The sequence below is a fragment of the Sander vitreus genome, chromosome 14 (genome assembly GCF_031162955.1).
Source record: "Sander vitreus isolate 19-12246 chromosome 14, sanVit1, whole genome shotgun sequence".
NCBI classification, from domain to species: Eukaryota; Metazoa; Chordata; class Actinopteri; order Perciformes; family Percidae; genus Sander; species Sander vitreus.
The window spans coordinates 12,064,579-12,090,839 of record NC_135868.1 but is presented as its reverse complement, the minus strand read 5'-3'; the positions used below and the strand labels follow the sequence as shown (position 1 = coordinate 12,090,839).

Sequence of the window (26,261 nt, the reverse complement as noted above, 5' to 3'; positions counted from 1 at the left end):
GGCCAATATTATCCAAATAATAAAACCAATGTAGCACAGTCATCCAGCCAGGCTTAGTTTCTATCAACAACCAAAAACAAAAAGCACATTGTAGCGCACTACATTTAAATGTGAAGATATTTATGAAATTCCAACCGTTCCTTCATCAGTTGAGCACATAAACTTCTACAACATGCAGCTAACTGCTGAACAGACACAGTAAAGTGTGATTTGTGCTTCTGCGGAGGCTCCACACAGAGCTTTCGCCATAGCCTACGCAAGTGGCCTGAAGTTTATACGTGTGTTGGTGTGTGCGTCGATCTCTTTAAGAGAATAGCAGGGGCAGCATGTGTGTGGGGAGTGTGTGGTAGAGCGAGTGAGAGTGACGGCGATTAAGCTTCAGAGCGAGTGAGAGTGATGGCGATTCAGCTTCAGAGCGAGTACCTAATCTGTAGCAGGAAAAGTGAACCCTCTCCTTGATTTTATGATGTATAAGGAGAACCAAGAAATGAGTAGGGGGAAATGCAACGCTACCAAGCTACAGCTGAGCGATGTGCGAGCACCGGGACGCGTAGTTAAATTTTTCGAGAGGTGCATGTCAGGCTACAGCGTAGGGTCTGCGTCTCCACGTACCTACATACGTAGCCATGGCGTAGATTTAACGCAGAAGCATAAATCACGCTTTAGCTCAACGTTTAATAGACGCATAGCTCACCAGAATAAGGGTTGCTAGTCAGGCTGCCCTCTCTGCCAGTCAGTGCCGTTGTGGGAGTTGCAAAGGGGATGCTGTAATAATCCTAGGGGGAAAGAAAGAAAGAAAGAAAGAAAGAAAGAAAGATTATTTTATAATATAAAAATACTGGACATGAAGCAATGAGGTATTTTGTGCATAATGGTTTTATTGCAGGAGTTGAACACTTCACAAAACTCACCAGCGGTATTCTTGTCTGCAGCATCTGTAGGTCATCATAGCCGTACACCTGAGGCTAAGATGGAGCAAGAAATGTGTCAGAAAATTGTGTTACTATTAGGGCTGGGTATCGTTAAAAAATATTCGATACTGGTACCAATACTGTGACTTTGATACCGGTTCCTAAACAATACTTTCTTCAATGCCAATTTTATAAAACATTACACATTATGGCACAAATCTTTTTATCAGCTCCTACTACATTGAGCCTCTGTGTGCAACGTAGAGTTTTTCCTGCCTGGCTCTGCGACGTGCAACGTTAAGACAGCCAATCAAACATTATTGGTTCTTGGTAGAAGCATGGTGCATGCTTCTTGGCTCACTGACGCTGATGAGATTTACTCCTAAGGTACTGAAATTGGGTATTGAATGACGAGGCATTTTTCAATACTTTAGAGGCAATTCGGTTGGTGCCTAAAAAGTATTGAATTCGGTACCCAGCCCTAGTTACTATATCAATTATATAACAAACTGGTAAGCACAGGTAAAACTCAGATTGTACAAAGACTGTCTAACCCTGGCAGGAACTTACAGGGTAGGCATGCAGTAGTCCAGGGGCCATGATGTATGGGTTGGGCAGTAGAGGGGGCACTCCAGGTGGCAGGTTTGGAGGTGCTTTCCCTGTATGCACAAAGCAATGTAAAAATATAAATGCATTGTATTGATTTGCCAAACAAGTCACTACTAAAAATCTATTATCCATTGCTTAACTATGCACACCGGCAAAAAGGACAAACATATAAAACAGTATTCATACATATAAACAGAATTCAGTGTGAAATCACAACATAAACTACAGAAACAAAGTAGGGCTGCACAATCAACCATGCTCTAATCCCAATGTCAGTTCTTACCCATTGCAATCTCATTTGTACATGAAAATGATTCTACCAGATTCCAATTAGGAAGGAGAGATCTGTTGCAGCAAACCAAGTGCTACAAAATTCTCCCTAAGATGCATCAGTAAATGAGAACGTGACAAACTTTGCACTGGCAGAGGGAGCACAAAGGAAAACAAATCCAACGTGTTTGTGTGTGAGAGAGAGACAACCAACAGAGTAAAGGCCCTGACACACCAAGGTTCGTTTTTGCGGTGTGTCCCGCACCGTCACCATCCGTTCAGCTTGAAAATGGTAGTGCAAAGAAACAGAGCGCACATAAAAGGCTCTTCTCATTGTTCATCTAATCTGATCAATCCAAAGCACATAAGAGCTGTCAAAACTGGCCAAAAATTATGAATGTTTGAACGTTCCTTCTAAAAAACACATAGCCTCCGAACGATTGGAATAGTGTTTTGTTTTTCCTCTGAGTTCAGCTCGCAGTACTCTTGTAGCTTCTATGAATCTCTGTGGTTTGAAGTTTAGTTTATTTCATAAGTGTTACATGGCCGCCGGCTGTAGTCTCGGCAGTGTGTTCCAGTGTTAATTTTTGGCCAAGACAAAAGGCAACGCCACAGTCGGCCTTTGTTGCCACTAGTTCTTGCTAGTGCATCGGCTTTGTGTGTCAGGGCCTTAAGAGGAGTCTGAAGAATTGAAACCCTGCCAGTGATGGTAAGGAAACGGAAACCAACTTATTCAAAAAGGAAATTACAGGGGAAATTATTTATCACCTCAAATACGTAGCTTTAGCCTAATCAAATTGAAGTGAGGCGTTAAAAGAACAGTATTAACACCAGAGACGCGCTACTTAATGTTCTCAGTACACTCAGTGGCAAACCACAGATGACAAACAAACTATGGATAAATATAATTTTGACAGTGCATTTAACCAGCAAGTTATTCAGAACTGTAAAGCCCTGACACCAAATTCTAAAGGCCATAATTAACTCACTGGTAATGCTACCTGTGGAATGATAGCACAAATTACAGTAAGCAAGGCAGACAAAGTGAGTAGAAAAGAAAAGCTAAAATACTTAAGTATAAATAAGCATTTAGTATTAAAAATACAAATTTTGTTAAGAAATTTCACAATGCAAGATTTGGATGTAAAACTGTCTAAACAGCAATGGATATCAAACAAAAGTGTATTTTTCACTGACATGTTTGTGCTTGGGTTTATGTCTAACCTGAGGATGTTGCAGAGCTGCGTGAGGATGAGGAAGGTATGGCCAAGGCTGCCGAGGAGACTGAAGCGGCAACTGCAGCTGGGACACCCATGGAGGCAGTGTTGACACCCATGGCCAGACTGCTAGCAGGGCCGAGGCCGGAGGGAGCTGAAACTGTGGCAGAGCCCACAGAGGAGACCTGAGCGGCCCCTAGGGACACCTGCGCAGCAGCCATCGAGGAAGAGGAGGGGACTGACGAAGACGGCACGGCTGAGACAGAGGAAGGGAAGGACGAGGAGTGCAGGCTTGAGTCACCGTCTACGCTGGGGTGCTGTAGAGATGACAGATAAAAAAATGGGGTTAGGATTGATAAGATTACACTTCCATTAGAATGAATAGACATAATGTGTCCATCTGCCATTACAGGAAATGCTCATGCATGTACACACAACTCATGGTTTCAGTCTGTCCAGTTAAAACATTTTTTTAATCTGCTCTTTCAAAGGCCATAAAAAAAGCTAAAGCCAATGCTAGATCCACATTATAGGTTGTAAAAATACTGTAATAAGCATGACAAGCTCACCAGTAAGCTTGAGTTGGATGTCCGGACTGCAGATGGAGCAAGGCTGTTCTGTTGTGATGGGTGAGAGCTGTAGAAATGAAAGAAAGGTTCAGAGCACGTCTCAGCTATCTGCAAATACCATCACATTTACTGATACTTGGTTTACCCAGAGGTCATAACTTACGATACCAATTAATTTCCTACTTTGTGTATGTTAATTTAGCAGCATCTCACTTGTTGTGCTGAGGAGGGGGGATGGTGCTTGGAGGCAAGTCTTCACTGTGGCCCAGACCGCTGAGGGATGTTTGATTGGATGTAGACATCAAGGAGGCAGAGCCACTGTCAGTCAAAGTGCCCATGCTGGAGACAGGCGTGACCGAATCAGAGACCGGCTTAACAGATACTGCAGAGCCTGCTGCAGCTGGGGAGAGAGGAGATATTTCTGAAATAAATTCCAATCCAGAGTGATCAGGAAACTTTTCAACAATGCTTTTAAGAAAAAAAAACACTTACCTTCCACAGATTGTGTTGCTTGTACTGAACTGAAGCCATTCTGTAAAACCAACAATGAAGGTGAGTTTCTATGGAAACAGGCCATTCATAAGAAGTTGCACAGCATTGGACTTTTGGAAACAGTCGAGCCAAGAAGCTTGTTTGTTATGCAGAGCATTTTAACTACAGGTCTGAAACCAGTAGTGTATTACAATGACAAGCTAATCAAAAAAAAAACTGGAATAAGGGGAATTAGAGTAACACCAGTTTATTAAGAACACCTGCTCCCTTCGTCATTTTAAACTGGAGTTCAGGTAATGATCTCTAAATGATTTTAGCGATGCAGAAGGAATGAAGGGATAAATTAAACAGCTAATTTTCTCCAGGAGACTTCCACATTAAACCAAAGCCTTTCATTACTAGTACAGAGCTCCAAAGGACCAAGTGTGGGTTAAGCAAGTTGTCTGCATTAGCCACTCCTTTAAGTACTATACTAACACAACACCATATGAAATGTTTAATCAGGTCAAGTGAAAAAGAGGGTAGCTTTGGCCTTACCTTGGGCTGCATATCCTTATGAGGGGAGGAGGAGACTGAGTGAGGGTAGCGCCGAGTCTGAGATGCTCTCTGATCGTACAGGTCCATCTGGCTGGAGTTGGAGAGAGCTGGAGTTGACTCACTGCAGATTGTAATGGTATTGACAAGATTGTGTTCTTAGGGAACAATGCGTGGTTCTGACTTAAAAAATTACAACTTAAATTTTAAAGCAAACTAGAATATGCACTTAAATCTATCATTACAACCCAGTGATTCTAATAGGTGCTGCATAAGAAAAAAATAGAACATAAAAACTTCAACTGCTTAATGTCCAGCCATAATAAAAATTAAATAAACGGAACAATTAAATATTTCACTGTCAAAACACATCTAAAAAAACAAATGTGTACTTTATTTTCATATTAAAAAAGGTACAAAGTATTTTAGATATACCAACCTGCTGGGGCTAGTGTAGAGACTTTTCTGGACCTGGTTGGCTGGTGTTGTGGTAGCGGGGTTGGACTCGTACTCTGGTATAACTGGTTCTGACCCAAACTGCAGAGCTCCAAACTGAAGATTAAGGCCTGAAATGTCTGTTGAGCCAGGCATCTCTACCGCCATTGCAGGAATCTGAGGAATATTAAGGGCATTTTAATAATCACCACACATACTTTGAGTCTTGTCCAAGGATGGTTTCTACTATCGCAGGACCAGGAGTTTGTTTTCACACACAAGACTTCCCACCACATTCATCAAATGTTAAATTTTTATTAGCATGGAGAATTTCTTATGCTTCTCTTTAAAAAATGAAAATAAAATAAAAATAAAGACTCACATTTCAAATATGTTACCTTTGTTGTGATAGAGGCCCTTTTCTTCTGCTGTTTGAGTTTGTGTTGCTGCAAAGGCAGTGGACTGGAACCCTGGGCATCTGAGGAACTTGGGGAGACTTGCTGACCTAGAGAAGAGACTGCTGCCATTTTAGGAAGGGAGGAAGCAGGCGGGGGCACCACATGGGGTGAAGAGGTTTGTTGGGGTAAGGAAGAAGACGAGGATGAGGAAGGCAGGCCTTTGTCCTGCAGGAAAACATCCAACATGGACGAGGTTGAGGTGGCCGCCTGGTAGGGCTGCCGCTTCGTAAAGGGCGTATGGACCGCAGACTCCGGCTGAGTCTTGATATCTGGTAAGTGGAGAGGGAAAATAATTTAAGTTAGTTAAGAAACCCTGAGAGCAGTTAGGATTGTCCTACAGTGAAAAAAAAGAAAATATCTATGTCATTATCCTTAACATGCTAAAGGGAATTGAAGGAAGATAGTAATTACAGAAGGATGTCAGCTCACCGTATTGTCCCAGTGAGGTGGCACTGGTGTCCCAGGATGAAGGGGTCGTGTTGAGAGGTCCAGTTTGGGAGTGCTGGGCTGCCAGCTGGGCCAGTGCCTGGGCTGTTTTATACTGCTCCAGGAATTGAGAGCCAGTGGTCCCTGTGCTTGCACCTTTAGGGTCCCCCACATCCCCGAAACCCTTGCTCAGCATGCTGACCTGCAATGTTGGCAGATTATGAAACACTGTTATTACAATAATAAAAAAAATAATGCTACATGGGCCTAGTTATGACATGTCAATAGACATCCTGTGTGGCTAGGAAGTGGTTGAGATAAACATCTTAAGAGACAATTTGCATCCGTAAGTAAACACTGCATCAGTAAAGTAAAATTTAAGAGCCAGGGTGCATATAAACACATAATTTAAAAAATGCTTTAGTGTTTTTTTGGTGAGTCTCACCATGCTGTGCTGGGTGTAAGGGGTACTGGTGGATGTTTGGGAGAGTGGCACCCCTTGCTTAGAGTTGCTGAAAACCAGTGACTGGGACAAGGAGGGGGGCTGAGTGACCTCCATGGGGGGGGTTTCTGTTTCTGAAGAGGAGGATGGAGGAGTCTTCCCTAGAAGCACCGCAAGGTCAATCCTATAGCAAGGTGGAAATAACAGCAGGACATTTGAAATGGGATCTGCGTCAACTGAACCTTTATTTTCACTACGGCTAAAACAAATTAGTTTAGGGTGGCAACAACTAATCATTTGAATTATCAATTAATCTGCTGATTATTCTCTCAGTTAATCATTTAGTCTATAAAACCTCAAAAGGACGTTGCCTTGCAAAATTATGACAGAATTTTTTTAAACTACAATTTTCTAATAGTTTTTTTCCCCAACCAACAGTCAAAAACACAATATTTAGTTTACTATAATGGACAAGGAAATGCTGCAAACCTACATAATTGAAGAAGCTTGCGCCATATTATTAATATTCTTATTTATTTTTTGATATTTCACATTGAACAAGTAAACGGTGAAAACAAGCCAATGTAATTATTCGCCCAACCAATTACTTGAAAGGAAGACTAAGGAATCAGGCTAATAAAGTGCGTAAGTGAACCACCTCTGGCCTTTGGTGATGGTAACATTCTCTTGAGGCAGAGGCACGGAAGCCACACTGGAAGCTGTGAATATCTTGGTCTCTGAAAGCTGCAGAGGAAGAGAGAGTAGAAGATGGAAAAAAATTACAGCTGGAAGAACAAAAGTTAACATCTATATTAAAAAATGGATCCAGTCTTCCATCAGTGAAACTATGCTAACGTTTGTTTAGAACTTCTAATTTGTCTTTGGAAGTTCACACTTAATGTTATATTTAGAGCTACAGCAGTTGTATAAAGTTAATCCCAGAAACACTCACATCCTCATTCCAGTCCTCAGTGCCCCACTCCTCTGTGGCAGTCCTCCAGGCACCTATGAGTCAAAGAGAAACAGTTCAATACTACTTTGATAGGCCAAACGAGATTCAAACAGAATAAAGGACGCATAAAAACAAAAACATTTTGCGACCATTTTTTTTTAGACTGAGTAACTTTTTACACACTTGCACATGTGACCTGCAAATTTGACGACTTTATTTTTTTTATCTCATGTTGAAGAGGATGAGAGAGCGAGTCTGCCAGATTTGACCAATGTGTGTGAGAGGGGGAGGGTCCGTGAATGATTAGTCAACTACGTGGAGCTTTCGTGGCGTCACACTCATCGACCGCACATGGTGATGCAAAGCGCTGTTAGCTTTTCCATGAAAATCATGATGTTGCAGTCCATAATACATTTACAAGTGGTGATCCACAGTCGAAGATCATCCATTGTTTGCTCAAGACCGTACATTGGTCAGGAAAATGCTGAGTGGTGATAGTAGATGAGGAGTTAGCCTTAGCCTAACGTTAGCCCTCCTCTCTTTGTTTATGGTCTCAACCCCGCTTGCCTGCACTTACAGTCTGCGGTGTTGATAGACCTCAGCAGTACTGTTGTATTTGGTCTCGTCACAAAATCGACCGTGTTGTCTCGGTCTCAGACAAAAAGGACGGGATACCAAAACTGCGGGATATAACTTAATTGCCTGTGCATTCACAGATTTATTTGCATTTTACATCAATGCTAATGTCAGCTCCGACATTTGCCACACGCTGCGGTATCGCTCTGTCTAATCACCTTAGATATGATTGCTATTTCAGTGTTAAAAGACAGGAGTGAGGGAGACCCTGTATGGGGCTGAGGCAATAATAATGTTATAACTGACAATACTACTACCACCATTTAATTAAACTGTGACTCAACTAAATTATTTGTATTTATCTCCAAAGCGTGAGGAAAATGGGGGAAATGTGAAAAATTGCGTTGCACGTCGATTTAAGGTGTGCACCACTATATTTTCTGCATTTGCCCCTACATTTTTTTTGTTAGCAGGCTACAGTGGTCCTAGTAAAAAAAAAAAAAAGTTAGTCTGGAGCCCTGAAAGTGAAGATAGGTTTACCAGGAGCAGAGTCAAACTTGGGCGGGTAATTTGTTCCCTCTCCTGCAGCGTATTCCAACCCTAGAGACAAAGACAGAAGTAGGAGACTGAAGTTGAATGTAATGAAAAAATTTAACTATACTTCAGACAACAGAGATCTGGATGTAAAGAGCTAAGAGAAATACTTTCTGGAATTTGGTATTTGTAAACAGTGTGCATGGTTCTATGCCCAGCATCGAAAAGGAATTTCCTTCCTTTCATCTTTATCACAAGAGCTTCTTTGGGATGCCGATAATGATTTTTAAAATCATTTTGATGGTAAACAGATGATTCATTGATAAGATAACTTCTCTTATTAGAGGGTAACACTTCTTAATACATTAACTTACTAGCTCCCTCCTCAAGCTCCGCGCTTCCTGTGTTGTTCCAGGTGCTGCACCCTCCATAGTTTTCTTCTGCCTGGGCTGGCTCCGCATAGTCAGCAGGGTTGAATGTTCTGGGAAAGAAAGTGACAAGTGGGTTGAGTTGAGAATTGACTGCATGTACTGACCAACAGCTGAAGGGCTGCCAGCACAATAAAAAAAAAAAAAAAAAAACTTCAGCCACAACTGCGTGCCCACACACAATAATATGGGGTCCATTTCTTAACTTACCTTCTACAGGTCAAAGTTTTGAAAATGTTAAGCAGAAGCAGACTCCTATTAAATTCTTAAGAGCTTCAAACCACTAGTGAGCTAGTTGGTTTTGCGCCTGCATATTGCACTACGAGTACTGTATGAATAAATCCCCAGCTCTGCTCTTATAGTCATTATGCTTTTAGCTAATAGAAACACTTCAGAAAAGGAGTGACTGGGGAGTTTAGCAGGAAGAGGAAATTATAGGAAATGAAGTGGAACCATTTCCATATTTGAGAGTTTGCACAGTCAAGACATGCAAATAAGCATCTAAATAGTGTTTTTGTTGTTCCTCAAACTCTTTCCTGGTACTGCACGTTTTTAATTAATCTGACATATCTGTGTATGCTGGTAAAATTACAGCTGGTGCAACCTAGCAACATGAACAAGACTTTTCTTTTGAGTCAAGCCAAGATGCTTTCATTATTTGTCTAAGATCCTTCCTGTGCAAATCTGAGGGCATTTATGGCTTGCATGAGCAGATTTAACATGAATTTTCAGGAAGGTCATATTGTTTTAATATCCTGTTAATAGAATGAGGAGTAATACTTTACGTTTTGATAATGTCTTATATTACAACATCCTGTTTTATGGCACTGAAAAGTCTCCCTACAGAAAACAAGAATAACAGACACACCAGAGGCGATGCACTCACCTCTCACCTCCTGCAATATCATATCTGGGCCCCTTATCAATCTGGCTTTAGAGGAAAAATAATGGCAACAATTACAAGAAGCACAACAAAGTAAAAGTAGAAGATAAAGCTTTTGTTTTTCAGACCACAATCCAGAGCAGCAGCGTAAGCAAAATGCCTTCGATCTGCCTGTGCCAGTGTTGTAACGAACACTCTACACCGGTCAGTCACTCTCCAATGCAAGGCAAGCCAGTGTGCTTTTAGTCATGGGGGGTAAATACAGACCAATAAACCCAACTCATCAGAGGTATACACATTGCAGCCACAAACACAAAACCGTTGCTAGATGAGAGCAGTTATGCAAGAGTAAATGCAGTAATCTTTTCATTGATGCAGTTAATGCCTAACAAATCTAAGAATTTCAATGGTACCTTCTATCACACAGCTGTATCATTTCAAATTAGGAATGTTAATATTTAACCGTTAACCGACAATAAGAATTTTGACCGATTAATATCTGTTAAACAGTTAACACTAGGTCGATACCTAGTATATGACTGGACCATGTATGGTCAATATGCTTAATTGTGGCCAAATTGTTACAGGGATAGTCAGCAGTGTCTATAATGTAGTATAGATATTAAATGTTTAATCAGTAGTGGTCCCAGTAATTTGTTGTGTACTGAGGTAGCTATCACAGGACATTGTAAAGATATGTTTGAGAAAAATAATTGAGGACTGCTTTTCCATGTAATCATGCTTTTCTTTTTTTTTTAACAAGTTCTTGTTCTGATTACTCATCTAAAGTGTTACTGTGTAATTAATGTTACTTTGTAGACCAGACATAGGTTTCACCCCATGACAATTATGAACTACAGCCTCAAATGTTGGTCTGGAGTAACTGCAGCATTTATTCACAGACAAATTGAAATCTACACTATATATGTAATACCACCTGACAACTTCACCGTTTATTTCTTCTCTGCTCTCTTTGTTCCCGTTCTTTAACCGGATTTACACCGGCCGCTGAAGACCTACCTGTTCCCTTTCAGCGCCTATGTTAAGCAATTGTGATGTTCACACAGCACACACTGTGCCACAGAGCTCTGCGAAAGCTTGCAATCCGGAGCGATTGTTTTAGCTTCTCGTCTATTTTTTTCAATTATAAACGATATCAAAGGCATATGATACAAGTTATCTGATTCTGATAAATGATCAAATATGCATTGCCTGCTTGCTGCTGCGTGCAATAAAACAGTTTATCGTGCCAATGCACTCGACCAATGGTGGAACTTCACTCAGTGAAGTTATAGGCCTAGCCCTATGCTGTCATATTTATTAAAAAAAAGAAATTTTTGCATTGTAAAAAGAAAATAGGTTATACAATCTATTTCTTAACTGCTAGTCAAGTTGTGTTTTAAGCTCTTTTTTCTTGACAAGTTCATGGCTCTTACCACCGACTGCTGGACAGCACTTACAGCGGAGAGCTACGTGACACATGCCACTATATTGATGAGGACTTGCGGGTAAAATTGGCCACCCTACACAGTAGTATGCCAGGCAGAAACACAGCTGACAAGCTTGCAGTTGGATGCGGGGGAGATCGTCTCGGACGCGTAAGCAGTTACTGGGAATGTGGATGCATGCGTCCACGACAATGCATGCATGCAATATAGTGTCTGCGCTACCCGTACAAGTCTGCAGCTGCCTGCAGAAGCTGAACGCGGAAAATATCTTTGAGCCTCCTGGATGGGTGAACTGAGAATCAGTTGCCGGTTTGTCGGTTAACGGTTAATGATCAGTTAACGAAAGTCGGCTATCTGTCAAAAAAACAACATCCCTTTCTCAAAGCTATTACTAAACAGCCATACAGGTTGCTGATGTAAATCAGCATTCAATATCTCCATTGAAAGAAATCCCCACCTTACATCAACTACTGTAATGACAAACACATACTTCATGATAAACCTTAACCAGCTTCAAATGTAATTGGCTCAATTCAGATAAACAGCTGAGCTCAGTCTCCACAAGAACCACACTTTTACTCTAGTATTTGTAGCTGTGACGTACAATATTAACCATTTTCAGGGGATTTGTATATGCTGACTTGGAGAGGCCTTGATGAATATGACAAAGTGGGACTCCCATCTCTTCCCTCGGTTTCTTTTCTGCAAATTCAACTAGAGAATTCAAATAAAGGCAGCTAACAGTTACCCCAAAGAGGCAACACTTTAAATGTGCCAACCAATGCTGTGGTACAAGTGAATACAACTGGCTACATAATGACCGCATCCTTTACACCAGGCAACATCAGCGATGAAGGTGGTTGACATATGCAGCCATATTATATGCTGCAGTTATGGCTAACATAACCCTGTATGCAACATTACGTTATGTGTCACAATCTCAAGGGTAGTGATTCAATTCAATACAGTTTTTAAAACCATGCTTTAATTCCACAATGATGAGCCACTACTTTATATTATATACACATTAAAACACCCCTATTTTACAACGTGACACACACATATACATTGCATTCTTGCCTCATATTTTTTATATATATATAAATAAAATATGAGGCAAGAAGTGATGTTTCCATTACTTCACTAACCACCAAATACTAAAGACTTTCTTAATCCTCAAATGTGTCTGAGATTCTTGGAATTGCAACTAAAAACATGTAAATACATTTTTAATATACCAAAAATCTGATTTGGGCTTACAGTGTCAATGTAGCCTTAGGAGAGTAGTAATAACTTAGCTACACGTTATGCTTAATTTTATGACATAGGTATCGGGCAACTAATAAGCAAATACCTTATCTTTCCTCTTTAATGGCCAGTGAGTAAGTGAGTGAATGTGTCTGAAATTCTTGGCACCATGAGGATTTCTGCATCTTCAAGCAATTGTTAATGTAAATAAAAACAATATAATCTGCTATATTTGGCAAAAAAAAAAAAACATTTGTAGATAAATTCATGAACTGAATTCATTTGACATTCCTCCTACCATCTCAATCATTCACGTTTTACACTAACTTTAGAACAAATCTTTTTGATTAGCTTATTCATCAGCAATGACGTGTGGTACTTGTTTCCCTTGTGAGTTCACAGTATTTATTTAATTTGATTAGAATGCTAACATTTTAAAGCAGAATGTGTGTATGTGGGGTGAATGGTACAAGGTGCCTTAGCATCATCTTAAATGTCCAGCACAATGTACCAATGATACACACAAATGCCTTCCTTTTGAGCCACATTTGTTTCATTTAAGTCACCGTGTTTAACTGACACTGAAGCCAAGCTGGTAAACTGTGTCTGCTAGCAGCAAGAAGCAAAAGCAATCACAGAACTGTTGTGGTGGGGTGGGGTTAGGTAACATGAAAACACCTCAGCTAGCACTGCTGCATGCGATTGCAGGTGGGAAGCCCCAGCTCACCAAAAACAAGCTTAGTTTTTAACCAACATGAAACAAGCATATTGTAGAATTCATTGACATATGCAAGTCAATATATAGGTCCACACACTATATACTTAAAATTCTAGGGCATTTTTTACAGCATCATGGAAACACAAAGCATACAGATAAAACCTTAAAGACGTGTGAGGTTGTGTTAGTTAAAGTCTTACACCAAAACACTTTGTTTCATTCAAGTCATGCCTCTACTCTCTGAGCCTCAGTGTTCAAAACATATTTATGGCACGAATACAGTAGCTTTGAAGCACACATTCAATACTTTGTACTCTTAAGAGTGAAAATTACATTCCGGCTTCTCTTGGGAGGAAGCCACTCAGCCGTTGACCTCACAAGAGAAAGCCACATTATATCACATGTACTACTCTACTTTAGCAGACCAGAAGATTTAAAGATCCATAACTACAGAGTAACATCACACTCAACTGCTTATAATCATAGGCAATACATTTGTTAGGACAACTACAATGTCGCCCATTATATGATGAAATTTGGCAATAATGTAATCACAGTTGAGAAGTAATTCCTCTGTTATGACAACTACTAGTCAAGCTGCCAGTATAAGATGCTAACTAATTGACTGACATTAATAACTGAGTGCACGAACACACACACACACGATACACAAAACAAGCAAAATACAACTGCAGCTTAGGGCCAGAGAGCAGAGACACCCTTCTGAGTGGTTCTATCAAAATTGCACTCCAAATAAAATGTTAAGACATTGTGCACCCGCTGAAGAGAACTATTCTGCCCAGGCTGTTCCATCCCAATGGCTGATGTATATTCTCCCTCTTTTGGATTAAGGCTAAACAATGGGCTGGGGTCCTGCGCTCTGGTGACCATGGCAACAGGTAAAAGTGGAACAAAAGGCCTTCTGGTTTTAGACAACGCAGGTGTTCACTTACCCCATGCCTTGTGCCGAAAATCTGCCTCCTCGCCGTCCAGACACTCCTGAAGAGACAAGAATCAGTTTCTTAGCCTGACAACTATTTTCACGAAAAAGAATGGCAGGGTTTTTAGCAAATATAAAAACCTTCCCTCAATTTCGCCTCGTTTTGATAAGATACGTTTCCTTCACAAATGACTTTGTCTAAAGAGGATTACAGCAACTTACCGACAGTCCCTCTTCCTCTTCCTCTTCCCCTTCGGCCTCGCTCTGCACCTCTTCCAGCTATTCCAGCCTTGGCTCCATCCAAGCCATTCTCCTGACCACGAACTTGAGTTAAGAAGAGAGAACGGCATCAGATTTAGATACTACGCTGCATGCAGATGTCAAAATAATCATTTAGGCTAAAATGTGTTTACAGGTAACAGAGAAACAGTATCAAATTGTGGCGCAGAACACACTGCGCCCCCCCCCCCTTCAGAACCATAGTTGGGACTAAGGGGCTGCAAATATACTAATGGCATAATGGAGCTGACCTATGATACTTTGATCTCTACCTTCAAACCAAGACGTGTTGTCATGCTACCCTGATTAGTTTAACATGCTTTTATGCAGAGGATATAGCCACACTGTTCTTATACGTTTACAAGCTACCGTTGATGCGAACCAGACACTTTATACTGCTTCAACTCTTAAAGCCTCCCACAGTACAGGTTTTTACAAATCATTGCTCACAAATGGCAGATTAATTCTGGAGTACTACAGTGCTCTCATGTATGCATTAGTGAAACGTGTCAAGGAAATTATCTCATGTTGTAAATCGTAGCATGCATGTGCAATTTTGATTGCACCAGTGCTAGGGCTCCAGGGTTATGGCCAAAATGATAAGCATGATTATTTTTAACATTAAGATCACGATTATTTATCATTATTATTCATGGATTTTAAGGACATATTTTTATTGCACTTTCACATTTATATTAACAGCACTGCTTTCACTTCCACGTTGTGCTACATTCCTGCAAATGTACATATCTTTGCATCAAAATAAGACTGGCGCTTATTCACAGTGCATCACTTAGAAGCAAATCATAAATAAAATTGTACCAAAAAATGGGGATAGCTCTTTGCCCTGTGCTCCAGACATTTGATTTTCATTTCGCCCATCTGCTCGCTGTTGTATATTACTCCTCTACTCTGGACTGCAGCCCCAACATTCAGTAAGGTTTTTCACAGGCTGCCGCTCCAGGGTGCATGTGCAAAGGCATGACATCTCGATCACCCCTTGGTGGCTGGCTGTTCATTTAGGAAGCGCTTAATTATTATGCAGCTCAGTTTTCTATGAGCGATGCACACATTTTAAAAACGTCAATATCGCAGTCATGTTCATTTCATTGTGGGAAACCAAAATTGTGTCCGATCAATTGTGCAGCCCTAACCAGTACATTGTTTGCCGAAACAAATATTCATACGATACCTAAAAGTGTAAAACGGTTAAGTCAAAGTAAAGGGATAGTTAACACTTACACTCTCGTCCCCTGCTGGCTCCACGGCCCTTACGTTGAGCTCCACCTCGACGACGTGCTACATCTTTCTCTCCTCCTTTCTCCCTGTTCTCTTTTCCTTCCTCTCCGGTTTCTGCCTGGCTAGTCTCCTTCTGGCCTGACACTCCTTTCTTCTTCCCCACCATTTCCCAAGAGTCCTTTAGGAAAAAATAAAGACAGCGTCACACTGCTGGACTCACTGACTACGTACTGAGTCACCAATACGTAGGGCTGGGTATCGTTCAAACATATTCGATACCAATACCATGACTTTGATACCGGTTCCAAAACTATACATTTTTTTCCAATACCAATTTTATAAAACAAAAATACAACATTACACATTAAGGCACAAAAACACATTTTCAGCTCCTACTACATGAGGCCCATCTCTGTGCGCAACGTAGAGTTTCTCCTGCCGCCTCTGCGATGTGTAACGTTAGACAGCCAATCACAAACATTATTAGATCTTGGTAGAAGCATGCTGCATGCTTATTGGCTCACTGACGCTGATGAGATTTTCTCCTTGGGTATTAATATTGGGTATTGAATGACGAGGCATTTTTCGATACTTTAGAGCCAATTCGATCGGTGCCAAAAAAGTATTGAATTCAGTACCCAGCCCTACCAATACGGTAATAAAAACACGGAGGAAAAGTGAAGGTTAATTTATTTCTAGACCACTGCCATAACAGGAAAACCTACTCGGCCAAAATTCAATCACAACTAAAATAAATGTATTCATAAACAAACTGGTTGGATGTGGCGTGTTGCCTGGTGGTAAGTATGGCATTAGTCTAGATCGACATGCCGGATGTCCCTCACCTTGCAAAACTCCTTTCGTTTTGGGAAACAACAAATTTCGAGCTACATGCTGAAAATGGCAAGTTTTGAAGAAAATTGCATGGTACAACAAGGTAGGCCTGCTTAGTTCTTATGTGGAATGATTGTAAAGATTTACAAAGAATATGTTTACGGCATTTACTATGTAACTGGGACGTTTTGGGACCAATTGGCGGGGATTTGACAAAATACACACGGCGATACAATGATAAGAGCAAATTACATTTAAGCATGTATCCAGCTTATTTATCTAGCTCACGTTACTGTATTGCGTGAACAGTTAACTTAATTTAATATCATACGTGGCGTTTTATAACAGGGTGCAAATGTTCCTCCAAAACAAAACAAGTTTCCCCCACACCATTACACCACCACCAGCCTGCACAGTGGTAACAAGGCATGACGGATCCATGTTCTCATTCTGTTTACGCCAAATTCTGACTCTACCATCTGAATGTCTCAACAGAAATCGAGACTCATCAGACCAGGCAACGTTTTTACAGTCTTCAACTGACCAATTTTGGTGAGCTCATGCAAATTGTAGCCTTATTTTCCTATTTTTAGTGGAGATGAGTGGTACCCAGTGGAGTCTTCTGCTGGTGTATCCCATCCGCCTCAAGGTTGTGCGTGTTGTGGCTTCACAAATGCTTTGCTGCATACCTCGGTTGTAATAAGTGGTTATTTGAGTCAAAGTTGATCTTCTATCAGCTTGAATCAGTCGGTCCATTCTCCTCTGACCTCTAGCATCAACAAGGCATTTTCGCCCACAGGACTGCAGCATATTGGATGTTTTTCAGACCATTCTTTGTAAACCCTAGAAATGGTTGTGGGTGAAAATCCCAGTAACTGAGCAGATTGTGAAATACTCAGACCAGAGTGTATGTGTGGAGTAGCCAGACCTTACTCCGCAGCACTGTGGAGTATCTCGACAATCCAGGAAGCTGACAGCCCCTTATCAAGTCTGATTAATGTGCTGGCAAGATACATTTCCCTTTTTGGTTTAAATGTCCCACTATATTCTACTAGTTCCATTTATATTTAAGCTTTATGTAACTATTAGGGCTGTCAAAATAACGTGTTAATTTCGATTAATTAATCCGAGAAAAAAATAATGCAGATTAATCCATTCCATATTGACGTTTGACCCGGAGCCGTTCTAGCCACCATTCAACTGTAAAATGAAGGAGGGAGACGAGAATGTGCTGCCAGGATCATTAATTGGAACATTTACTTGTTAAAAAAAAAAAATAAAAAAAAAAAAAATCTTCTTCCTGAATAGGGTTGGCTACCGAAATCTGGTGCCACTGATATGTCTGCGCTTCTCTCTGATGCTCTGAAACCGACAATACAGGCAACACAAACACCGCTGCACGTGACGCTAGTTAACACTATACTCGAAAGCAGCCAACGTTAGCCTACCGCTAGCTAGTAGCTGGATTAAAAACGGTTAAAATGCTGACTGCTAAGGCTAAACGGTGTAAAGTTTGACTGTGTTTTACTGTAGAGGATTCAACACCGGGATGTAACAATCTGCAGCTGCTGTTGTCGGAAAAACAACACAGACAATGAAACTGGTAAACTACAGCCTCGTGGTGCATTTGAAGTTATTGTTAAATGTCCTTTTCCCATCTGGTGGTTGTTTGTCGTTCAACAGCTATTTACTAGTGAAATAAGTTATTGTTATACATTATTATTAAATCATTTCATTTTGACCATATGGCCTAGCAATAAACAAGCCGTTCTTTAATGTCGCCGAATGTTGTTTAGTACCCTCCTTTTTTACTTTCTTAAAAAGCATCGGTTCAGGCACCGTTAATTATGTATGCGATTAATTTCAATTAACTAATTACAGAGTATGTAATTAGATTACATTTTTTAATCAATTGACAGCCCTAGTAACTATGAGGTCTCATTGTTATCATCCTTGCTGCACTTGTGGCAATTTTTAAGAACTGGTCAAAGATTTAATTGAAATTATCAGTCAATTATCGTTTTTACCTCTTATTTAAATAATGTAATTGAGACAGTAATACATTTGTGAAAGGATTAATTTCTTAATGGGTCAGTGAAAACATACTATGGGCATGCAGAAGTGACAAACTGACCAACAAGGGAAGTACAAAAAATGTGTTTTTGCACCTTTTTACCTTGATATACAATTTGATCTGAACTAGGAAAACTGTGTGTTCATACCATGCTATACCTTCATAGGACCCATACTCTTACGCTAAGCCCTCACACAAAGCAAATACTCACAGTGTCTGGGTTACCCTCCAGCAACACGTTAATGGCTCTGTTGACATCCCCGTTGCAATCGTGCAGTGCGATCATAGACTCATCCTGGTCCTTGCCTGTGATGTCAATCAGCTGCAAAAGAAAGAGTGGCATGATAAGACAGAGGTAACCCCTGACAACTTGTTCATAAAAAAGGCTCCTAATTTGAATCTGAACTTGTACCAAAAAAAAAATTTCGTTTTTAAAAACATACATACATCAGAACAAGGGTTAGCTACAGAACAGCACGCCTTCTACCATCTTGGTCACGTCAGTAGCTTGAACACACGTTTTATTTTCCATAAAGGTTGTGACACCATGCCCTCTTTCAATGCCTTTGAAAATTCTACACACTACAATCGAGTCTGCAAAAGATAACCTCTCTTATCAAAAGGTACCGATACGTGTTTTGTTATTATAAAACTTTCCAACCTCAAATGCAAATTTTGGGTCTTACTTTTTTAACTTTGACTAACGTAATCATTAATCACATAGGATTTATTGCCAGATTCTGTATAACACAAATAAACGTAAAGCAACATGTCAGCATTTGTCAAACCAGCAACTGAAACTGCTGAGATTTATTTAATAAGAGCAGCTAATAATATCCAGTGTGGAACCTCAGATTTTTAAACTCTTTACACACGCAAACAAGGGAAAAAAAACACCCATTTGCTGCGACCATTTCTAATAACTTAGCTTTTAACTTAGCCTTAAAATACATAGTTCAAGCATTTTTTCATAGCAATTCCATAGCTAATTAACACATTTTATGTAGAATGATATATTGGCTATAAATAATATTCACCACCATCACCGCAACCTTAATTTAATGCACTGAATGTTGTGTCACTGACCGTATGTGCTGGATGACATCTGGCCAACCAAATACGCAATAATAAATTTTATATATGCATAATATAAGAGACATATATACACACCCAATGCAAGACACAATACATGTGACAATCTATGTATCATAGCTAAAACACAAAGTAGTGCTACTTAACTGGAAAACTCAAGTAGGACAAAAGGATGTGCTTCTGCTCACCTGTTTGACCTTCTCTTCAAAGTCTGCATCATTGTGGTCTGAAATCATCTGCGCAAGTCGGATTTGCTCTGCGGTAGCCTGTTCCAGAGTAGTAAAACATCCAATATTTGCAACCAACAGAAGCAAAGATGTGCATTTGAAGGTATCTTAAATAATACGGTCACAACTGTTGGTGACTGTACTACGTATTTGTAGGACTGTGTCTAACTAAACAAGTCACATTTACTAATAAATTGCTTTTCCTATATTCAACCCTGGTGCATATCACTGCATCTGGGCAGTGTGACAGGTGGTGAGAGTACCTGAGGCCTCTGCTTGTGCTGTGTCTGACTCTGTGTCTGGCCCTGTGTCTGCTCCCAGCTGCCACGGGCTCGGTTCCCGCCCATGGACGTCATCATTTACAGTATATACAAATAACAGTATTTACAAAGGAATAACACCTGAGAAGAGAAGGGTGAGAGAGACATTAAAGACCTGTGACTATTACCTATTTATGTCATCACATGCATTTCTGGTACACAATACTACTTCCTCAAACTGCCTGGTGGCTTATTGCCTAGTTGGGGGGGGAGAGCTAGCAGCGTTATCAAGAAGACAGCATCAGCTTTGTTCCCAGAGACGCCTGAAAAACGTTGACAAAGAGTGTTTTTCAGCTCCTTTTTCAGGCAATGTCTAAAACCAAAGCTAGCCGCGGGTATGACCCGCGAAGCAAGCGTGCCTGCAGCATTCAAGGCTTGCAAGTGCATAACGTTAGCCAACTTATTTACCTCTTCAGAGTATTATGCAACGCTTTCTTTATCAAAATAGGCTTGGTGGTATTTAGTCAAACTATAGTGTGAAACATGATTGCAAAACCTACAATAGACCAACACTGTTTTGAACACCAAATGAGAGAGCCAAGATACAAACACATAACGTTAGTTAAGACATCCGACTGGCTAACGTTATACATCTCTTTGGATAGCAAACTGTTAACATTGCTATCCACGGCGGCTGCTTAATCTTGCATACGTTACGTAAAACCCTGTTTGGACTAGCCCACAAACAAGCCTAAAACCAGGGCCCGTCGAACATATCCAATTCTATTAACCAGCCACATGGCCAAAATGCTAGCCAACTAGCTAATACTTGAGTGGAAAGCATCCAGCTTTGAGGTCGTGGTGGGCTTCCGCTTCTCACGGCTTCACCTCATGGCGACAACGAGGATAACTAACAGCCGATAGCAAACTAGCTAATTGAGTACCGACAACTGCTGACTTAGCTTGATGGCCAACAAGTTCATTACCTAACTTACTAGCGAGCAGTGAAGCTTTCATATTCGAACAAACCAAAAACGCCCATGCCACTAGCTAGCTAGCCTGCTAACGAATGTTAGCCATGCTAACTTAATTAACGTTAACGTTGTTCGCACAGCTAGGCAATATTAGCCAGTTAGCAAAGTAGCCCCTTCATAAACTGCACCACCTCTATGCAACATTGTAGCCACAGTATATTATGATGGCCGGGCTCTCGACATAGGAATCACCGATGCTAAAGGCAGGCCTGCAGGCCGCTAAAATGAAAATAAATAACAGACGATACTGACCAGAAACCCGGCTCAATATTTGACACTGCTACACAACCGACCGACAAGTGGTCTCGTTGTCGACCTTCTAGTCGGATTTAGCACAGGATATAATTCCTGAACCCCAAGTTGATACAACTAAGTTGGGAAAATATAGCGAACCGACTCGCTCACACAATAAGCGAGAGACTGAATTTACCTGTTTCTTTTCCACTCTGACACCACGGAGAGCTGCGTCACGTGGTTTACAGGGCGCTTCGAGGAAACTGGACCCACAACATGTGATCACATTACACACCAAAATAGTTTAATATTATCAGCGGAGTTATGACATGTCAGTGGGGAGGATGCACAACACAGATAATAAATGTTGGTACACTGAGTGATGAGGAGTGTAAGAGATTGCATTTATCTAATAAAGAAATATACATGTATGTAAAACATGTCAGTTGAGTATGGTTGGAGCCATGAACTTGACAGTACTCCAGATCCAGAAAGACTCAGGTCTCACATGGGAAAGCAGCACAAAAACAGGTTAGAAAACAGATGAAAACATGCAAGAAAGAAAGCACAGAAATGACAATCAAAAGCTGTATCCACTACATAAACAATATAGCAATACCTTTCCATACGATTTTGTTAATTAATTGTGCAAATAATTGTGCTACATAGCTAAGTGTACAAGCATGAATAATACAATATAAGGATATTTAGTATATGCCATGTTATGTATAGCTATTTCATAGTCTATGGTATCACTCACTAAATATGTAATAATGTGATGTACTAGGCGTATATAAGGAATATGATTGAAATAATTAAATGTAATATAGTATTAAATATGTTACTACTGACGTTACTTCTATTACTACAACAACTACCGCTAGTATTTTTATTATATAGCTATAATAGTAATGTATAATATCCAGTACAAAGTGCGGTTGAATTAACTGCTTGCTTAATTGCACAACAGTTTGGCCTATGGTTTGGCCAACATTGCAAATTATCTTTAGTTTTTTTAATCAAATTTTGTACAAAAAGAAACATGCTACAATACAAAACATATGGTAGTAGATTTTAGGGCCCTGTGGAAGTTTGGGGCTAAACAAAGCATAACATATTGTACAAAATGTGAATTAAACCACAGGTAGGTTGTTTGACCTAACTGGTCCTCCTTACACAGTTATTACGGTAATATGGAGCGTCGCAAATCAGTTGTCGTCGCTGTCGCCCTACAGCTTCTAGCTAGCACAAGTTGAACTTAGCTAGCTACTACTACATGCATGATGTCGCTGAACACGAATAGGAGTATCAGTGCGCTCGCTGCATAGTTTTTTCCCCTTTCTAGAAACATCCTTTCAAAGCTGATACAACTTTTCGACTGTGCTGCAGTAGCATTTCTTTTCTAAATTGACAACCGACTGTTAGCTACCAAGCTAATGTAGCAACATAACGTTTAGCACTGCTAGCTAAGTTAGCTAATCGGCCTGTGGATAAACCGTTTACACTGACAGTCAACATGGCAGAGTCATTATCAGGGGTTAATGTTGTTCTGGTTATGGCCTATGGAAGCTTGGTAAGTAAGTTTCAGTTTTGGTTGCTAGCTGATTGCTCATCTGATGATGCTGAAGTTAAAACCCTGTCCTGTCACGGTTTGGTTTTGTGTGTAGGTGTTTGTGCTGCTGTTTATCTTCGTCAAAAGGCAAATCATGCGATTTGCAATGAGATCCCGCAGAGGACCCCATGCACCTATTGGCCACAATGCACCTAAGGTAAGGTGGATCTCCTCTTTTATAAGTTAGTTTACCTCTTGTGTAGTTGAATATGCATCAGCTGCTGTTGGTTCAAGAGTTCAGCCTGGTGTCTGTGTATTTTCTTCATGAATTGATATACAGACTCTGAGGGAAGAGATTGACTCCAGACTGTCCAAGGTCCAGGAGATCCGCTTTGAACCTCGTCTCCTATCAGAAGAAGACGATAGGCTGAAGCAAGGATCACAGATCAGTCTGTCACTTTTTCAGCTCATCTTGTTGCCACCTGAATCTCTTTTGAAGTGCATTTCTTTTTTTCGAAATCTAACAAAAACCTGTTTGTATATCACAGGTTGCTACAACTACCTGTACAGAATGAAAGCTCTGGATGCCATCCGCGACTCAGGTGAGAGATTAAATTTGATGCTCAGACTTATTGATTCTGCAGGTGCATTTATTATTCTTCTCATTGTGTCATCACATAACTGAATCAATTATTCTCACACTCATGACTGTATCATATCCAAAATTCACTTCAACTATCACATCTTGAGAAGAAGCACTTCAAACACCATTTGTTAAAGGTGCCGTAGGTAGGATTGCGAAGATCCAGGACTTAGCCAAAAGATTTGAACATTGACAACTTCTCAGTCCCTCCCCCCTCTCTGCTAAAGCCCAAAACGGTCTCCTAAGCCCCTCCCCCCACAAGGGAGAATGAATACGTGTGCAAGAGCAGGGATTAAGCTCATTCAAGATGAACTGCGCCTCGCCTGTAAAGTGGACGAGAGCAGGCAGCATCCGGATGCGGTGACAAAAATCCGCTGTCAAGTCGGACAGTTTCCAGCCGATTCCAGCAGCCTTCAGGCTGAACAGGAAGTGACAGAAACACTGTGGTCCGATTCCGATTTAATAAAATGTTAACAGACCCATATCTCAGCTTGTACACAGTCTCCAGTTGTTTTTATTAAGACAGAGTAGCTCTCAAAATGTTCTACATGCTATCTGTTGCTGCTTTTAGTTTTAACAACACACTGTTGATGATCCGTAATCTGAACGGATTTAGTCTCTCTGACTTCTAAACAGAACTATCAGCCACACAACATGTGTTCTGTACAGAATAAGCCTTTAAATCAGACAAATAGCAGTTAAAATCCCTCCAAATCAAAATCAATAAAAAGTTTATATAAAACGTCATCATGTTGAGTCGATTCTGAACCAATCAGCTGTTAGATCAGCTGAGAGGCCGGCGTTTCCCCGCATGCCCTGGGTCCGCCTGGGTCTTGCAGTCGCTGGAGAGCAACTGCGGCGCCTGGATCTCGTGAGGTTATCGTTGCCCACATGTGCATGACGTCAGAGCAAGTCGGGATCAAGTCGGACACAAATCTAACCGGCATGCATTGGGCGGTGATCGATTCTGCGCAGATCTGGCACATCTCGAACGAGCCTATTGACACCCCCCCCTGGCCCTGATTGGTGCATCTGAACAGGGAGCTGTGGATTTTTGCAAATCGCACTACAGGCTGGAGGTGGTGCCAGAGGAGCTGGATTTTTCATGTACTGGAGTTCTACTTGAACATAGGGTCAGTTTCAGCAAACATGACAGTTAGTTTTATAAGTCTTACCTACTGCACCTTTAATCTCTAAAAAATGATTGTTTTTTAATACATTTCTTGAGTCTTTTGTTTGCGTAATTATTTATTATGCTTGATGACTGCAAAAAGAAAAGTGACCCAATCTCCCCAGGGGGAGTACTGAAATTTCATCTTTTTCTAACCTTCACTTCTTGTTCCTTCCTGTTTGGACCTCAGGAATTCCTCTGCAGGAGATAAGCCGCTGTCCCAGTGCGTTTACTGGACGCAGCTTCAGGAACTGGCTGCTGGAGTTGCGCAACTCCCACTCTCTGATCAAGAGCAGCCGCAGCGCGCTTATTGACCGTTTGCTTGAAGGCTACGACAGCGCTCGCCATGGGACTGGGGTGCGTAAAAGTGTTTTTGCGTGTGACTGATGAGTGATGGAAAGAAAATATGAATATGATGGGCAGTTATGTTGTAGCAAGTTACTGATTTGACTTTAAAGTCGACTCTTTGTTTCAGGTGTTCGGGGAAGCAGAGTTTCTTGAATACCAGCAAGCTCTAAACGAACTGGCTGATGTGTAAGTGCTGTTATTCTCGTCCAGACTTTAAATTGTTAGTCATTAGTAGTTAATTGTTATTGTTAGTTTAGAGACACTCATTCTTTATAAGCACAATAAATCATCGAATATATAGCATAGACCTACTTGCACATCTTGTTTTCAGCTCACAGCATGTCATTTTTAATCAACACTCTATTTCATTACTAATATCCATGAATCTCTTTACATGTACTAGTATTAATAATGTATTTGTGTAATGCCGTCCATCTTACAGTTGACATTTTTGCATAGTAACCACCCCTTTCTCTGCCTCTCTTTCCTCTCCCCTCCCTCAGGGTGAAAGCCTATTCTAGCACCACCAGCCTGGACCAGCATCACCAGTCTGCGGCCAAGGACCTGACAGGCTCTCCTGTCCGGAGCACTCCCTCCACCATCCAGGTCACCTACCTGCCCTCCACCGGCCAGCGCAGCAAGAGGCCCAAACACTTTCTGGAGCTCAAAAGTTTCAAAGACAACTACAACACACTGGAGAGCACCCTGTGAGAGACCGCTGTTAACTTACAGACTGTGTGTGTGTGTGTGTGTGTGTGTGTGTATATAATTTATAACCATAGTTAAAATGTTGGAGACAATATTTTTTTTTTCATTACGGTGAAGCCCTTATGTGCACGTGTTACACCCAAGGCCTTTGTTCTTAATTTGGACCTAATGAGTGTGTTCAGAGAACAAATATGATTGTAGAAAACCTTCCAAGGTTTCCATTGTCACTTTTGTAAAAACAGCAAAATTAATGGCAAGTCACTTGGATTTATTTTTAATCTTTGTCAAAGTCCAAATGTAAATATGAGTGTACCTTTTGATTTACTGTGTTTGTACAGATGTACGATATTTATACGGTCATTGATAACTTATTTAATTGATATTGAGTGATTTGTATTTATGTGAGGTTGTGGTTTGAGATAAAAGCCTTAAAACCCACTTTCCTAATAATCTGTCTTTAATATTTCCACTAGATG

The 26,261-nt window shown here is 40.7% G+C and overlaps 2 protein-coding genes across 7 annotated transcripts in view; one reads left to right on the top strand and one right to left on the bottom strand.

Moving 5' to 3' along the window:
* The window catches only part of ubap2l (ubiquitin associated protein 2-like), a 29,299-nt gene extending 7,642 nt beyond the window's left edge, over positions 1 to 21,657 (bottom strand). For 2 of the 6 annotated variants that reach the window (XM_078268558.1, XM_078268562.1), the window contains exons 1-24: positions 21,382 to 21,552; positions 20,099 to 20,236; positions 19,797 to 19,874; positions 18,728 to 18,838; positions 15,612 to 15,786; positions 14,313 to 14,414; positions 14,104 to 14,149; positions 9,740 to 9,784; positions 8,800 to 8,906; positions 8,432 to 8,491; positions 7,316 to 7,368; positions 7,022 to 7,107; positions 6,367 to 6,547; positions 5,925 to 6,123; positions 5,436 to 5,764; positions 5,042 to 5,214; positions 4,606 to 4,726; positions 4,069 to 4,108; positions 3,790 to 3,976; positions 3,577 to 3,643; positions 3,015 to 3,324; positions 1,482 to 1,570; positions 912 to 965; positions 695 to 776 (exon numbers count right to left, since the gene is read on the bottom strand). In XM_078268558.1, coding sequence (XP_078124684.1) covers positions 695 to 776; positions 912 to 965; positions 1,482 to 1,570; positions 3,015 to 3,324; positions 3,577 to 3,643; positions 3,790 to 3,976; positions 4,069 to 4,108; positions 4,606 to 4,726; positions 5,042 to 5,214; positions 5,436 to 5,764; positions 5,925 to 6,123; positions 6,367 to 6,547; positions 7,022 to 7,107; positions 7,316 to 7,368; positions 8,432 to 8,491; positions 8,800 to 8,906; positions 9,740 to 9,784; positions 14,104 to 14,149; positions 14,313 to 14,414; positions 15,612 to 15,786; positions 18,728 to 18,838; positions 19,797 to 19,874; positions 20,099 to 20,194 — 2,791 coding nt within the window. In that variant the 5' untranslated portion in view covers positions 20,195 to 20,236; positions 21,382 to 21,552. The other 4 variants (XM_078268561.1, XM_078268563.1, XM_078268559.1 and 1 more) reach the window with 3 other exon arrangements.
* Positions 21,658 to 22,557: 900 nt separating this feature from the next.
* LOC144528656 (protein C1orf43 homolog) lies at positions 22,558 to 26,223 on the top strand. Its single transcript, XM_078267395.1, has 7 exons — positions 22,558 to 22,936; positions 23,031 to 23,132; positions 23,256 to 23,364; positions 23,464 to 23,517; positions 24,920 to 25,086; positions 25,205 to 25,263; positions 25,581 to 26,223. Exons 1-7 carry the CDS (start codon positions 22,880 to 22,882, stop codon positions 25,786 to 25,788), a joined length of 756 nt encoding a protein of 251 aa, XP_078123521.1. The 5' UTR covers positions 22,558 to 22,879; the 3' UTR covers positions 25,789 to 26,223.
* The last annotated feature ends 38 nt before the right edge of the window (positions 26,224 to 26,261 follow it).